Below are 17,241 nucleotides of genomic sequence, written 5' to 3'. Positions count from 1 at the left end.
CAACCACAAAACAGACGCCAACGGATGCGGAATCCAAAATTGCAAATTCTATTTAAAAAAAAAAAAAAAAGTTTTCCATTACTTTTCCATATTACAGATTTTTCTATAGTTTATTATTTATATGTTTATTTTAATTAAATAAATCATCAATGTTATCATTTTAATTTAAGTGAAACATGTATAGCCGGGTCAAAGTTTGCATCACAGGAAAGGGTTGTGTGGTTTGCTTTGCGTCTGCAACGAGGGATTCTGTAGTTCTGTGGAGAGAGTTTTTGGTAAGTTCATCACTGTCTGCTTGTTTACCCACATCAAACCAGACTACGTGGATCGTTTGTTAACTTTTTAATGTATTGTTGCTGACTTTTTTTTTTGGCGCAGTTAATTACTAAAGTTGCAGTGGAAAATTGGCTTGTGTGTGACATGTAAGTACTGTATTTTAACTCGTTTTGACAAAACAGATCTAAAAGTATTTGGGTATTTATACAGTGATAAAACAACATCAGATCAGAAGAGAACGGAATATGGTTGATTACATGTGAAAAAAAAAAAAAAAAAACTAAATTTTATAAATACGTTTATTCTAATGTATTTGTGTGAGCCCTTTGAAATAAGTTTCAGTGTCTTGATAATTACAGCGCCCCAGCAATACTATTGGTGCCAAGAAGGGATTTCATGTAGTGCAGAGGGTAATTAACAAAACAAACAAACAAACAAATAAAATAAAATAAATAACCTTTTAAAAAAAATTGTAACACTGAACATTGTTTGATATGTACCGCATGGTGCAGTCAGGAAAATTGTTGTAGCGTCCGTGTGAGTGCAGAGGAATAGCTGCTGTATACCGGTATTGCAAGAATTTCGGTGACCCTGAAAACGTGACATTTTAAAACCTTCATTTTGATTAAGGAGCTTTACAACAAAAATAATTAATAGGCACAACTCGGTAATAGATATAAGGAGTCTGACAACCGATTGACCTGCAATGCCCTTTTAGTGTAGAGTTAAAAGATGATTGGTTTCTTGATACTAACTGTGGACCAAAGTAGGTTAGTTTTCAGGATGTGATTAGTGATGAAGTATGTATCATAACAGTAAATAACAAAATAACCAAAACAGCTCAAGGAAGTCCTAACTGGAAGAATCTCTCCAGTTTCACTCCACCACATCCATTCTCATATTGATGAAGTCCATGGCCACATACGTTGTGAATCCATTTGCCCATAGTGGAAAATCCAGACTGTAGTCTTTGCATCCATTTAAAGAACGACGAAGCCTGCTTATTTTATTTGACACCAGATAGCAGCACCGCAGGTGAAGTATTGTATTGACAGATTGTAGAAGGTTGGTCCTGCTCTTCATATCATGTTGTGTTAGTCTACCTGTAATATTTTCCTTGTGGTTGGAGCAACCGAGTCTCTATCTTTTTACATAATCTAGAAGGCAAACCGTTTTTAAACCAGAGCACACAGTGGAACAGACTGTTCCCCAGAATGAGTATTGTCAAATAAACAGAAATTGTAGTTAACACTACAGTAAGGCATTGTGTATCCGCCTGTCACATATCCGCCCTAACCGTTTATCCACCATGATCAACCTCTTGAGCAACATTAATTTATTGTTGAACAGAGATTAGTTCATAGATTGTAGATCCTCCCAGTTTCCATACACTGTGTTGTATGTGCTCCATGCATAACCATTGCTGGTAGTGTAACGTGAGCTGTTCAGTGCTGATGTAAATAAATCCTGTGCGCCTGTGGGGCTTATCAATTTCAACCTCCGTCTCGATCATCTGCCTGTCACTCAGCAGCAAATGCACGCACCCACATGGCAGATGACTACTCTGTCGCAAGCATTAGTACCCTGTATCTTTCTAAACAATGGATTTAGGGGAGCTCCCTAGTAAAAGCCGACTCTAAAAACAATTGTGTGAATATAGTAATTAAATCTGTATATAATGGTATTTAAAGCAAGGTTCATTCATCTGACTTTTTACATATCTGCCCTTACTCTGGTCCCACCGCAGTCAGATATTACTGAAAAACTGGTGTGTTTTTTTTGTATATATATATATATATATATATATATATATATATATATATATATATATATATATATATATATATATATATATACACACACACACACATATATATATATATATATATATATATATATATATATATATATATATATATATATATATATATATATGTGTGTGTGTATATATATATATATATATATATATATATATATATATATATATATATATATATTTTTTTTGTTCTGTACCTACTTACCCAACATGAACTGCCTTTTAAAGCTGAAAAGAACTAATCGCCTAAATGTTTAATGAGCATACAAGTATGTAAAATGTTTCTTTCTTTGTTTTTTTGCAGTTGAAATTTAGAAACATACACAATTTCATTATTTTTTTATTTTTTTACCTTATTTCGGAGAGGACACTATACCAAATGACATCAGTCCAACAAGTAAAAGGTAAGAAAAGTCATTAGAAAAAAAAATGGTGGCTGGTTAAACATATTGTAAATAATTGTTTCAATGAAAGAGGAAGACACACTGCAGAAAAAAATAGTAACTTGTCTTATGCTAAGATGTGGTGTGCTATTTCACGCCCTATGATGCTGATGCTCTTGGAAAATTATCAAGAAATTAACTTTAAATAGTAGCATTTAGTACTCCAAGGACAACTGTAAGAGAAAAAAAAATATGAAAATCTTATAAGATCAACAAAAAATTAATGTTATAATATTGTAATGGGAACTCGCACTTACTACACTGCAAGGCGAGATCTTCTGTTATTTGCTCATCAGAACATACCGCAGTGCTCGAAGTAACGCAAGAGAAAACTTTCATACACTGCTCCTGATTTATTTGGTTTGTTTCTCATACGCTTGTTCATTTTGAGAGATCCTTGAACACTGAGGCAGTATAAATCTAAAACAATTTCCTATAATCAGGTGGTGCCGTCATGGAAGTATGGAAACAAGTAAAAGCAGTTTAATGTAAGCTAAAAATACTAATGAGTATTACTGTCTTGCCTTCAGTCGACATTGTTTTCAACCCCTGCGTATACACTTAACTTAGACTTAGTCTTTCACAGTCCATAATACACAGCATGAAAATATAAATCTCTATACAGTACAGTAGAACACTTTTTTAAATACTTTCCTGGGTTCAGGCAAATAGCTTGTAAAGCCAAGTGGCTGGATAAGGAAAACTGCAAGCAGTGGCACTATTTGTTTTCTCACTTCAGCTCCAACCATGGTGCCAGTGCGTGGCCTTGGTGACGGCATGGAGACAGATGAACCTTCCAAATCGCTGGAGGTCATCACTGAACTCCCCTGCAAGAGCAGCCCCATCCAGCTTGGCCCAAGGACAAAGTCAGCCCCACCTCAGAATCCTGGAGTCCTTCATCTGGGTAGAATTCAAAAGGATTTGTGCATTGAGCTGGAAGCCATCCGCATTGTGGTTCCTCAAGCGGCCATCTCTCATGCTATCCCTTCGAAGGGCTCGAGGTTGACTGAGCTGGCAGGGTATCAAAAAATTGAGCCTGTCGTCCAGTCAGAAGCAGCGATAGACTCCCAACGGGAAGCACAGGAACTGAAAGCCACCCTGGACAAGCTGCAGAACTCGGAGAGAAGGCTGCTGCAGGATAAGGAGGGCCTTTCAAACCAGCTCAGAGTTCAGACAGAGGTGAGATGAATCTAATGAGGAACATAGAGGAACTCCCTGCTGGTTTGTCGTATTTGGGGAATGAGATGTTTGTTGTTAGTTTCACTCCACTCATTCAGTTTTACTTGCTAAATGTCTTTTTACCCAAACTATATAATTGTACAAGTAGGGCTAGATGTAGATTTCTTTGGTGATTTAAGCCTACTTATTACCCATTCAGAACAACTGAGTGGAATATTTTCATTTTGACCAAAACATTATTTTTTTTTTTTTTTTACAATGAAGGCACCAAGACGTGTGCAACATTCAATGTGATAGCAGAAACCCATTGTGAACACAACAGTATTCTACTTTGCCGGTTTAATTAACTAATATAGTTGCTGGTTGGAGTAAATATCTGGACTGGAATGGGATCCCACTACTCCTGTCTAGGTCAAGTCTAAGAAGTTTGTGTGTCGGCCAATAAAAATGAAACCTTTTATGGAAGTCATTTTACAATGCACTGTCAATCTTGAATCTTAGATGCTCATATAACATGTCAGATGGTGCCATTCCCCCTACAATAATCCCTTGAGGATGCTTTATTTTTCTTAACACAAACACCCATGTTTTATAGTGACTAAATAGACACTTCTCCTGAAGAGAAAAGTTGTGTTTTCAGTAGAACAGCATCTTTGAAGTGTTTTGTACTGCAGGTGAACCGTGAGCTGAAGAAGCTGCTGGTGGCCTCAGTGGGCGATGACCTGCAGTACCATTTCGAGCGCCTGGCACGTGAAAAAAACCAGCGTATCCTGGAAAATGAAACTCTTGGCCGTAACCTGACTCAGATATCTGAGCAACTTGAACGCATGACCATTCAGTGTGATGTGTGGCGGAGCAAGTTCCTGGCCAGCAGGTGACTACATACTGTTCCTGCTACAGACATTTTCATTAGCTTTGCTACCATGTCACTTCTTCCCTTATTTGTCCAGATTCACTTTTTTATAAGTGTTTTAATTGATTCAGGTGACCAGTGCTGCAACATTGGAACACAGCAAATGAGACGTATTGAAAGGGGGGCAAGGGCAATTTTTAAAAGCAAACAAGAACTATCGATTGCTCATAAAAAATATTAAATGGGTTTATATAGATACTACAATGTTTTCCTTGCTACATACAGTACAAGACATCATGTAGCTTTTTAAAGCATCTTGCAAAGTTAAATTCAATTTTCCAACAAAGCCATAACGCATTTCTTCTTTTTTTTTCTAAATGAGCCATTCCATGAAATTGTTTCGTTCATCAATATTATACTGCTGGCAATACTAAGTACAATTTTCTAGGCCCAAATGGACTTTAAAATCATGTTTTTAAAATGATTCACCCGTATTATGGCGCATTTGGCTTTAACATAGGTTGGGGATCTTTGTCTTTTTCAGAGTGATGGCTGAGGAGCTGACCAATGCCAGGGCAGCACTGCAGCGCCAAACCAGGGAAGCTCAGGGAGCAATACAAGACCTTCTCAGCGAACGGGGGGAGTTCTCCAGAGACATGGCTGACACTCACAGGTAGACTTGCACATCTCCAGAGGCCTGTGCTGATTTATTATAGGTTATGGATGAACTGTATTTTTAAAGTAGCTCTTGTCCCTTTTTTAAATTTGCAGGTCACTAGAGCAGCTTTTGGTTTCTTTGCAATGGGGCAGGCAGCAGACCTATTACCCCAGCGCACAGCCTCTCACCACTGGTGAGCTTGCTGCAGCCAATCAGAAGCTAGCTAAGGCAGTGAACTCGCACCTCCTTGGCAATTTAGGCACAAGTAACAGCCAGAAAACGTCTCCACCAACTGCAATTTACAATACTCCAGCTGAAAAGATGGCAGAAAAGGTATGATTTTTTACAATTGAAGCATGCACACACCATTTTATTTAGTATTCTATGAAATTAAGAATAAGTATAAATAAAAAACAGTTGAAGGGTAGTCCTTAGTCTCCAACTCCTGTACAGAAAAAGTTAGCATACAGATGTCAAGACTGGATAATTTTCTGCTCGCAGTTTTTGTTATTTTGCCATAAATTAACAGCAGTAATATATATATATTTTTAAACAGAAGTGAACATTCCAGATAAAACCAATAAAATGTCTCCTGTTTTTTGCCCAGGTGTTAAGAATCTTGGATCCTGTTTTATGTACCGAAGATGCATCTGAAGTTTCCTTTTCTGAACCCTTACCTACACCATTCCTCTCTAACAAGAAAAGTATTGGTCGGTTTCATCCCTACACAAGATATGAAAATATTACCTTCAATTGTTGTAATCGCTGCAGTGGGGAGCTAATAGTGCTTTAAACTGTGTGCTGTACAGTACTTTTTAGTATTGCATTAATCGCAAAGGTCACAATCTTTTTAATGGGTGCTATAAAATTGCCTATTTAAATTATTATATTTTCTTAAACTTAAATGGAATATTTATAGGTCTGATAGTGTAACAGAAAATATGTTTACCATCATTGTTGCAAGTTTTGCTTTTTGGATGCAGTTTGTTTACAGGAGGGAGCAGGTCAAAGCAGGACCAAAACAGTAAGGGAATATATATTGTTTGTATGTACTGTAGTAAATTGATCAAGTTTAAAAACATTTCCTAAGTATTAAAAATGTTTTTTTCAATATCCTATTGCATAGAGTTATGCATTTTATACAATGGTAATCATCAAAAAGAGAAACTGAATATATAGTAGCAAATGTATTTTGCAGCTGCTAGGTACGGGTGGAGATCAGAAATGTTAAAATGAAAACAATGTTTTGAAACTGTCTGTGATTTATCAGAGCTTTTCCAACAGCTTAGAGCTTTTCAGAGAGCAGAATTTGATTTAGTTTTTTGCATGTTAACAGACTAGGTAATAACTTAAAAATAAATATACAGATAGACTGACCAGAATTTACTTTTTTTTTTATCGGAAGGAGTCTTGTTTGTTAATTTTGTAAATTTAATATTGTAGACAAACATATCAGCATGGTGTAAGAACAGTGTTATGAGACATGGAATCTGATGTGTTCAGGTGTAATCAGGAATTGTATTTTTATGCTTTCTTTTTCCAAAGGTTTATATTGTGTATGCCTGACGCTTTCAGAAGAGATGGTTGTTGGTGTTTTTATTGTGAATTCAAACTTATGAAAATAAGATGAGCAATAAAAACAAGTATTTATTTAAATGTTGCTTGTCATTGTCTTTATCACATAATTCTTTAAGTGACTTTTATTAAAGGCAGTGAACTAGTTAATCGGTGAACAATTTTAAATAACTCGATCTATACCAAAATGTTTTAAAGCATAAAACTTACTTTAGGTTCCCGTACGCTTTTTATTATAAATAATAAACATTAAAAAGCTTTAGTGTCCCAAATTTTACATTACAATATAAATAATTGGTGTATTATTATTAATAATGCTCAATTACAAAATAAAATAGAACTTGTTTTTATTAATTTCATTTTTCTGTGCTTATTTTTAGCTATTTGAGTTATGTAACTTTTTTTTTCAGGACTTTTTAATTTTTTTTACTTCTCATTTTTTTCTGTCACTGTCTATTAACTTGACGGTACTTGTACGCCTTTTTCAATTGTACCTTATTTCCTTTGCTGTCTTCTACAACAAAATGCTTATGATCACTGGCATGTTCTTCTGGGATTTTTGTGTGTTTATGCATTGTTTTACATTTCGCCACAATTTGCAATTCTGTTTTAAATTCCACGCGCGTGTAAATACTCCCTATCGAACTATTTTTTTTATTGGTTAAAAACAGAAATCAGAGCTCTAAATTTATCCCATACACCCAAAAACTGTATGCTGGTAGCAATGTGTCTGTAACAAGTTGCATTTATTCATTCATGCACAAGAGGGTACTGAAGTTCATAAAGTGCAATGCAGATCACTGTGTATATGTACCTATGTATACTATTTGATACAATTTACAACTTTTAATAATTTCAAAGACTACTTTTCTGTATATGAAAAATAAGTATTTGACAATACACACGGTAACAAAGTTTTTTTAATCTTATATTTAAGTATTTTGTGCACTCATGTCACACTGTATAATACATTTTGTTTAATAAAAATATAATCTGAACACTTAAAATATTGAAAATACAGCAGTACCAGCAAAAGGCAAAACCATAAAATTTTACTGGTAGGTTTGATCAGTTAGACTCAAAGGCAGTGATCCTTATTTTAAAAATTATATTTAAAATTAACACAAACAGGAAACACATTCCTATGTATGTACACTTTAAGCAAACAAGATTTTGTTATGTAAAAACATGCACATATTTGTGCACGTTTACACCTAGCAAGAGGGCTTGATACATAATGCCAGTGTACTAGTGAATTTAAATAATTTCTTGTTTAGTAGAAACTTGTTATATTTCAAAGAGGCATACTTCATGAGAACCCTGATTACAAAGTTTCAAAATGCCTTGAACAGTAAACTACACAGGTTTCATCAATCATAGTTTGAACTTTTTTCATACCTGGAAGACTTGATCACAAAACTTGGTAGATGCAATAATATTAAACATTACAAAAAATACATCATTTAGTTTCATTTGATCACTGCAGGCAAAAAACATCAGCTTAGTAAATCTGTTAGTTGTGCAATATACAATGTCCAATATTAACTGTACTTAAACGCTGAAACACCAACCATGAAGGAAAGGATAACAGCAACTTGCTAAAATGTAAAAAGAAAAAAGAACTACTTTATGACCTGCATTACTTACCTATGGTGCTATTCAATTAAACTTACTATTCAATTAGACTACAACAGAAAAAACATGAAACTCTTCTTTACTGAAAACACATGTATATCACCCACCTGGACAATTTGAATAAATCTTACTAACGAGCATGGAAATAAAGCAGGTCATAAGGAGGCTCAATTTTCTTTATTGAATTTCCTCTGCCTCTAGCACACCTTTATGAGGTATTGTAGCTGTGGCTTGACTATTGAAGGACAACCTCAAAACCGGTAGCCGTAGTTGTCTACAAACGTGAACGCTTTGGCCTCACTGATAGTGCGGAGTAAATCTTTCATCCGTCTGGCTCTCCTAGCCTCTATCACCAGCCTCCTGGAGCGTTCCTTTGCTGCCTGCTTTTCTGCATGTTTTTCTGCCTTTTTCCTTCTCAGCCACCTGCAAATGCAGTAAAAGATTGTGTTTTAGTTAATAGGAAGGTCAATGATAAACTGCATTCTTTTTTTCTTCTTCACCTGCCGAGACCTTTCACTCCCAACTGAGCCTATTAATTCCAAAACGTACCTGTTGGAAGGACGTTATACACCAAATACATACATAGTAAACAAATATGATAGTTTAAACATTATCAAAAAAAGAAGTGTTACAGGGCAGAGGCTTGGTGCAAACCGTCAACCTTGCACACCGCAAGGGACTTAATTAGGGATGTGCCTGTGTACGAGTACAAAAGAGTCTCATTACTAGTAATACATAAGAAATTCTGCTTTCACTTGTTATTCAGAAAAAATATATATATATGTGTGTGTGTGTGTAAATAAAATGCATTGAATCAGCTCCCGGCTCCAATAGGGACAGTGAGCCAGTCCAGAGCAGAAGGAGAAAGTACCAGTGTGACACAGTCTGACAAAGTGGAGCTGATACTGGGCTTTTCCAGGCTGGTCCTTCAGTTTCTGCATGTGCTCAACTGTGTAAATAATTGTATTTTAATTTGAAAACAAATGGTTAGTGTATAATTTATGTAAAGACATTTTTGTGAACCCCCCCCCCCCCCCCCCCCCCAAGAACAGCCTGTGTCTGTGTGCTGTTTTTTTTTTTTTTTTGTGCTGCGGTGTCTTTAAATTCAGTCTTCCTCTCCTTGTTTTGTTAAACCAAAGTAATCTAATCTGTATCGAGGAGGAATTTTAAATTGTAAAAAATTGTAAAGCCGAGAGACTGCAAGCAACAATTGATTTAGTCCTGTCTTTACTTTTCCTATTTTAACAGATTAAACACTTTATCTTCTGTTGATGGGCTCTCTGCCCGAGACCCGTAACAGGAACTTACAATTTAAAGGCTTTTTCACATTCCTCTCTTTCATGAATGTTATAGCTACTTTCTTCTTCCTGTCTTCTCATTTCTTCAATCTGTCTATTTCTGAACTGTTGTTCATGTTTCCGCTTCAACCACTGTTTGAAAGCCTCTTCGTCATCTGGGGATTCCTGCTGTGAGAAGATACCAGAGCACTGAAATTAAAAAAAAAAAAACAACTTACAATTTGACAAAAAAGTTAGTATATTTGCAAGCTTATTTTAAAAGTACTACCTATGTAAATGTTACTTTTTTAAAATGATGGTACTAAAAGCTTCATGGTAAAAGTAATAACTAAAGCTATGGTTTACAATTTTAGAAAAGCAAACTATGAAGGTATGAAACAGAGACTAACAGAAGTAGATTGGAGTAAAATAGAGAAAACATCCACAGAAAAAGGATGGCTGTTCTTCAAAAATGTAGTACTACAGACACAAAACAATTACATCCCTAAAGTAGACAAATCTAAATGTAAAACTAAATTGCCAAAATGGTTTAATAGATCAATTTTTAAAAAAAATTCAGCGAGAAAACGCACGTTACAGAACGTTAAAAAGGGACCAAAAACTAAGTACACAGAAAGAGTACACGGAACTGCAAACGCAAGTCAAAAAGGAAGTTAGAAAGGCCAAAAGAGAAATAGAAATGAACATTGCCACAGGGGCTAAAACCAATTCCAAAATGTTTTTCCAATATTACAACAGCAAGAGAACATTCAAAGAGGAGGTTAAATGTCTAAGAGATACAAATGGCAAAATCATAGATGAAGAAAAAAATAGCAAATATATTAAATGATTACTTTTCACAAGTTTTTACAAAGGAGGATACGGACAACATGCCCCACATGTCATCCAGTTCCTATCCAGTTTTAAATAACTTTAGAATAACAGAGGCAGAAGTGTTAAACGGACTAGGAGCTCTTAAAATAAACAAATCCCTTGGGCTGGATGAGATCCTCCCCATAGTACTAAAAGAAATGAAAGAAGTAATTTACAAACTGCTAACCAAGATCATGCAAATGTCTCTTTACACAGGGGCTGTACCGACAGTCTGGAAAATTGCAAACGTAATACTGATCCTCAAAAAGGGAAACAAAACTGAACCAGGTAACTACAGACCAGTAAGCCTGACATCTATTATATGCAAACTTAAGGAAACTATAATAAGATCCAAAATGGAAAATTACCTATATGGTAACAGTATCCTGGGAGACAGTCAACATGGTTTTAGGAAAGGGAGATTGTGTCTAACTAACCTGCTTGATTTGAGGATGAAACATCAATAATGGATAATTGCAAAGCATTTGACATGGTTTATTTAGATTTCCAGAAAGTTCTCAAACTGAACACAGTAGGTATTCAAGGAAACACAAGTAAATGGATTAGGGAGTGGTTAACATGTAGAAAACAGAAAGTACTGATTAGAGGAGAAACCTCCGAATGGAGCGAGGTAACCAGTGGAGTATCACAGGGATAAGTATTAGGTCGTCTGCTATTCCTAATCTACATTAATGATTTAGATTCTGGTAACAGTAAGGAAACTTGTTAAATTCGCAGACACTGTTGCAGCAGCAAAGGTTATTCAAAATGATCTAGACAAGATTCAGAACTGGGCAGACACATGGCAAATGACATTTAATAGAGAAAAGTGTAAGGTACTGCACGCAGGAAATAAAAATGTGCATTATAAATATCATATGGGAGATACTGAAATTGGAGAAGGAATCTATGAAAAAGACCTAGGAGTTTTTGTTGACTCCTTGAATGTGGGGAAGCTATAAAAAAGGCCAACAAGATGCTTGGATACATTGTGAAAAGTGTTGAATTTAAATCAAGGGAAGTAATGTTAAAACTGTACAATGCATTAGTAAGACCTCATCTAGAATATTGTTCAGTTCTGGTCACCTCGCTACAAAAATGATATTGCTGCTCTAGAAAGAGTGCAAAGAAGAGCAACCAGAATTATTCTGGGTTTAAAAGGCATGTCATATGCAGAAAGGCTAAAAGAATTGAATCTAGTCAGTCTTGAACAAAGAAGACTACGCGGTGACCTAATTCAAGCATTCAAAATTCTAAAAGGTATTGACAATGTCAACCCAAGGGACTTTTTCGACTTGAAAAAAGAAACAAGGACCAGGGGTCACAAATGGAGATTAGACAAAGGGGCATTCAGAACAGAAAATAGGAGGCACTCTTTTACAAAGAGAATTGTGAGGGTCTGGAATCAACTCCCCAGTAATGTTGTTGAAGCTGACACTCTGAGATCCTTCAAGAAGCTGCTTGATGAGAGTCTGGGATAAATAAGCTACTAACAACTAAACGAGCAAACCAATCAAATACAGATGTCTCAATTGGACAAAAGAAAATATTAATTTAACGGAACCTTCTTCTATAGTGAATGGAAATGTATTTTGTTTACAGCCAGAATGATTAGAGACAAGATCACCAGCCTGATGCTTGTTACTCTACAGGAAGGGATTGGTTTTATATTTCTGTGCAACTGTCTTGCTTTACTGTGTTGTTCATTCTTTCCATTTCTTTTGCCCTGTGGATTCGCCTTTCCTCCTGCAGTAGCTCCTTCTTCTTCATCATCCAGGCGTGGAAGGCATTCTCATTATCTTGTTTTTTTTGCTCTTCTTCCTTTCTCTTCCTGGCTTCCTCCTAGACAGCAATTCACATTTGCTTTGTTCTGTTTTTTTTGTTTTTTGTTTTTTTTGGTCTGAACATAATGTTTTAAAACAGACTGAAGTGATACTTTATTTTCTTACATTATTATAATGTCCCTTACCTGCAAAGGACGAATCTGAATCTCTGATAATCAGGGAGATATGGAGAGGCTAATGGGCATTGAATCTCTTATAATCAGGGAGGTATGAAGAGGCTAATGGGCACTGAATCTCCGATAATTAGGGAGATATGACAAGGTTAATGAGCGCTTTCGCATTTCTTGCATTAACATGTGTTTGAAACAGTAACATTTTTAACCATAAAAGGCGAAAGTGATACTTTCTGTTAATCCTATCCGGAGCATTCTGTTACTTGTTATACACACTTTGCAACAATTTTTAGCAAATCAAAATGTGCACTGCTCATAGTCGTCGGAACAACCCTGTTCTTGTGCTCAACTAAAGTGGATTCAAAGACTGTACTGAATAAAATGAGTGTACAGGGGAAAACATACACTAAAATAAGATAAAGGGGACAAGAAACCAATAAAACTGGAAAGTGAGGCAGGGTTTAGTGCAAGACAGATCTTTTTTTAAGGCTACCCTGTCAGTCACAGGTTTAAATAACCTTTTCTTATTCCTCTCGTTTTCTTTCTATTTATTGTGTAATTTTCTAATTTACCAGCTGAAAAGTTTAATTTGGCAATACAACTCACCTCTCTTCTAAGCCTTTCCCTTTTCTGTTCATGTTTAAGCCGCACCTCTTTTTGTTCGGGAGTCAGGGCATAGGTAGTGTGTCCGGTGGAAATGTTTGCAGACTGGACCCTCCAAGCCTTCGTTATCCTTTTGCCAGTGTTTCTCTGTACGTGACCTGCTGAACTGGAGCGGCCCTTAGGATCAGAGGGGGGCCTGGGCACGTGAACAAACTCTCCAGCAGAAGAAGAGAATGGTGAAGCAGAGCCGAGTCTGGAGGAGAGGTCGTGCACAGGACAGGATTCGCTGTGGCGACCTGAAGCCCTGGGAGAACTCTGTTTCTGCTCAGCCTCACTGGCAGTGCAAGGTATTGGAGGCAGCAGACTCTGGCTTTCAAGGTCATTTATGCTAACCAGTTCAAACTTCCCATCTTTCTCTAACAGCACTTTACCTTCCTTTGAATGATCTCTGCCCATGTTTTCAGGAAAGGTTTGACCCTTCTGCAGAGAGATTTGCAGATCAGACATTTGCCCTGTGACCTCCCCATCATTCTCATTTTCACCTTCAGAATAAGCCAGCGGTGGTGCCACAAAATCAACCAGTCTGTCTTTAAATTTCAGTCTGCGCTCCTGGTTTTCATTGACTGGGTCTTCATCCTCAAGCTGCCGGTTGGCTTGCTCTATCTTCTCCATCATATACTTCTTGGCTTCTTCGTCCATCTCATCATGGACTTCCTCTGGTTTTATCAGCTGATAGGAACTCTCACTGTCTGTATCTGAGATGGGCTCAGGGGGCTCGATTTCAGGCGGTGCAGGAGTTCAGATCTGCGCTTTTATCAAAAACACTCTTTGAATGGTCTTGCTGTTCCTTTCCTATGGTCTTCTTTTTAACTGCCTCCTCATCCAGTTCAGATAAACAAACAGATAGCACAAGCATAGTAAGCATAAACCTGCCGTTGCATGGCCACACTTGTAGTCCACTTTTACGTTTGTGTTATAACCTATATTGCACTACAAATAAGAATCACTAGGAAATATTGCCATATACTGATTGCACATTGAATCACTGAGGGTATAATTGCCACTTAACTACTTATTGGTCAGCTTGCAATCATCTGTGATAACTTTACAATCTTAAATCACAAAATTCTAAACCGCCTTAATTAGATAAGCTGATTAGATAAACACCCTAATTGTTCATAATAATTTAGCAATAACACTGAGCAATTGGATGTGATCTGTAACTTTCGGAGTTCAAATTCATCTGAAACAGGTACAATATTTCAGAGTGAATTTAGCCTGATCAACATTCCACCACCCAATGAAGATTCCTGAAAATGTGCTTACATCATAAAGAAATCATACATTTGCATTTGACTCTGGCATCTTCAGTATTTTTATTATAGACAAAGTTATTTAATATCTAGTTTAGCCCAAATTAAATGAGCTGTACAGTAGGCAGCAAACTTATAATGCCACATACAGTATGTATTGTATAGACAGTGGATTGCAGCTGATAAACGATCTGCAAAAGATCTTCATTTTTATGTGATTTGATAATGGTAATACGTACTTCATGAAAAATAATCACATGATACTGTCTTGTCTATAGCTCTTCTGTACTATTGAAGTCGACGATTGTTTCTTTGTAAAAAAAATAAATTAATTAATTAAAAAAGTAGGCCTATTTCTTTGAACTGGGATTTGAATTTCTCCACGAGCAACAAATTATTTTTTGGCAACTTCCCCCGAACTAACTAACACTCACAAAATAACTCACTGGTGTACATCTCCAAATCTCAAGTTCTGCCGTTCTTTCCCCTCTCAAACAAGTTTCAAGACTAAATCAATCAAATAATCGTGTTTTGCATATCTGCACCAGGTGACATAAAAATACAGAATTTTCCAGAGAAGTGAGCCAAAAACTTGACACTTGATATTCATTACAAGGCCATGGCACAAGTAAATTACAATTATCAGTCTCAAAGTGCCTAGTATATATTGTTTAAACGTTGCCTAGTTCAACCCTAACCCAGTCCAAAAGGCGGGACGTGTTGTCTGCCTTCAGAAATATTGGATTAAAAACAACGTGTAAATAAATGACATACAGTGATAAATACTGTATGCAAAGGGATACAGTATTATTATCCTCTTACCGTAGTTATGTGTAACCCTCTTGCTTTGCTTTCAATTCACCAGTGATGTTCTTATTTTTGCTTCAGATGACCGCACAGCAGTACAACTCAACAGTAATGCATTCTTCCAACCCTATCCTATCTGTCTCTTTTCGCTGTTTTCATCAAACATCCGTTCCTGATTCAATTAAGTATGCAATTAACGTGTCTATAAACCGTGTACACTGAAATGATGCACACATTGGCTGCTCAACTGGGTTTAGCAGCTGTTGTCTTGGAGACAGAAACATGTAGCAAAGGGGAGGGACATCTGAAGCAATGGGGTCTGCGCGTGCGTAGTTTTTTGGCGTTTGTAGAGAATGAAGGGTTTATTCATCATGTTTATGTGTTTGATGATAAATTATCCATTGCTTCAGATTTTCGAGACAGTAGAGACGTTTAGAGTTACTTTCTATTAGCCTTAACATAAGTAGGCCTGTACAATACTAATCAAGAAAGGTTGAGTTTCAGGACTGTCGTGTTTGTTCGAACTGTAAGACTGCACGGTATTGCGCTTGGTGTAATATTACTATTATGACCTATTAGTTGTGAAAATATTAATGGTATTATATCATGGTTATGGGTTGGGAATGGGATGGTTATCATTAGAATAGCTTGAGGGTGCCATTTGCAATGCGTTCATATCTACTGCTGCAGGTAGAAGCACGAGTCGTCTGTTTGGCACACAGGAGGAGTAACCCCGCAGCTACTTCTGGACAATGTAAACAAATTAGATTGTCAACAAGTCATGTCTTTATGATATCAGGAAGAATAAGCTTATTTCAGTTTTAGTCTTTTACATTAGTAATTTGTTTTTCAACATCGTTATCCTATAACCACTTGCTTGACTGCAATAATGACTTTTGCCTTTCTTTTTCTATCCGCTGGGGTTTGCATTTGCATTTCGAATGAAGCATGGTCCTCTTTAGAAAGTCTGTCACAAAGGTGAGTGTATTTAACCCTAAAGATGTGACACAAAAATGTTCCTTGCAGTGTTGAAGTTCACACTGCTCTTGACTATACCCCCCTTCTACCACAAGGTGTCAATGTGCACCTCAAGTGTCACAGTTGGTTCCTATCCTGAAGTGAAAGGAATCTTGTCACTCACAGCCCATTCAAGCAGGGGACTGGCCCATCTTGACATTGTTCTACATTACTGGATTAAAAAAAAAAAAAAAAAAAAAAAAGTTCCTCAAATGATTATGTTGTGGAATTGGCTCAATTTAAGCAGCAATACATTTTTTTAAAGAACTGCATAAATTAATAGCCTTTTGGTGTCACTGTAGGATTGTATTTTGTAGGTGTTTCAATGTTTTTATAGTCCATATTGCTTAATTATATTATTAAAATAACAATAATAATAATAATAATAATAAATAATAATAATATAATAATAATAATAATAATCATCATCATCATCATCATCATAAACCCATAAACTGGTATTTAATAGAATAAACCGCCCGATGTAAAGGTGACTGAATTATGTAGTATAGCATTTTGACAAGAATGTCTGTGCAAGTAAATTTTACATCAGCTTTGTAGCTTATCAGCTTGAAATAGAAAAACAAGCTTGAACTGCGGCTGGTCGTATCATAAGTATATTGTATTCACAGTGGGGGTCATATGTTTTTCAGAAATATGAAAGTGGGTGCTCCTCAACAAACAAATTCGACTGGTAGGTAACAAGCAACCTTTTTTTTTTAGTGTGCACAGAAGGCTAAACTGTGGAAGTTCTTTTCATATGTACATACACACACAGTATATACTTTTACATATGTCATAGCTTGCACAATTCACCCTCCGCCGGCGGCTAAGATATAGTACAACTGTACAACACCACGTGTTTCTACAGAACAGACCCGCCCCCTAAAATGTCACTGACACGCACTCCCTTCTGGGATTGTAGTTACCTTACCTCGATATCTGTATGCGCGTATCGG

At 36.4% G+C, this 17,241-nt stretch overlaps 2 protein-coding genes across 3 annotated transcripts; one reads left to right on the top strand and one right to left on the bottom strand.

The window, feature by feature from the left end:
- The first annotated feature begins 212 nt into the window (after window positions 1-212).
- Window positions 213-7,064, top strand: LOC121327572 (golgin-45-like). 2 transcript variants are annotated; one of them, XM_041271671.1, is made up of 7 exons: window positions 213-275; window positions 2,397-2,496; window positions 3,275-3,714; window positions 4,389-4,588; window positions 5,112-5,240; window positions 5,339-5,558; window positions 5,833-7,064. In XM_041271671.1, the coding sequence occupies exons 2-7, from the start codon at window positions 2,472-2,474 to the stop codon at window positions 6,016-6,018; spliced, it is 1,200 nt and encodes a 399-aa protein (XP_041127605.1). In that variant the 5' UTR covers window positions 213-275; window positions 2,397-2,471; the 3' UTR covers window positions 6,019-7,064. The 2 variants fall into 2 exon arrangements, with proteins under 2 accessions (XP_041127605.1, XP_041127604.1); XM_041271670.1 differs by having other exon boundaries at window positions 249-422.
- A 708-nt stretch (window positions 7,065-7,772) lies between these two features.
- LOC121327513 (coiled-coil domain-containing protein 181-like) lies at window positions 7,773-13,943 on the bottom strand (the record flags this gene model as incomplete). The annotated part of the gene is made up of 3 exons (XM_041271583.1): window positions 7,773-8,858; window positions 9,744-9,922; window positions 13,149-13,943. Coding segments are annotated over 3 exons (1,146 nt in total), but the record flags the coding sequence as incomplete, so codon positions are not given.
- Between the last annotated feature and the right edge of the window lie 3,298 nt (window positions 13,944-17,241).

Source organism: Polyodon spathula, chromosome 15 (assembly GCF_017654505.1).
Source record: "Polyodon spathula isolate WHYD16114869_AA chromosome 15, ASM1765450v1, whole genome shotgun sequence".
NCBI lineage: Eukaryota > Metazoa > Chordata > Actinopteri > Acipenseriformes > Polyodontidae > Polyodon > Polyodon spathula.
This window is presented reverse-complemented; position numbering and strand designations above follow the sequence as displayed.

Coding starts and splice junctions, on each gene's coding strand:
- LOC121327572 (XM_041271671.1), top strand. CDS start 2,472: ATGACATCAGTCCAACAAGTAAAAG. Junction 2,497..3,274: donor ATCAGTCCAACAAGTAAAAG/GTAAGAAAAGTC, acceptor TTCTCACTTCAG/CTCCAACCATGGTGCCAGTG. Junction 5,241..5,338: donor GACATGGCTGACACTCACAG/GTAGACTTGCAC, acceptor TTAAATTTGCAG/GTCACTAGAGCAGCTTTTGG.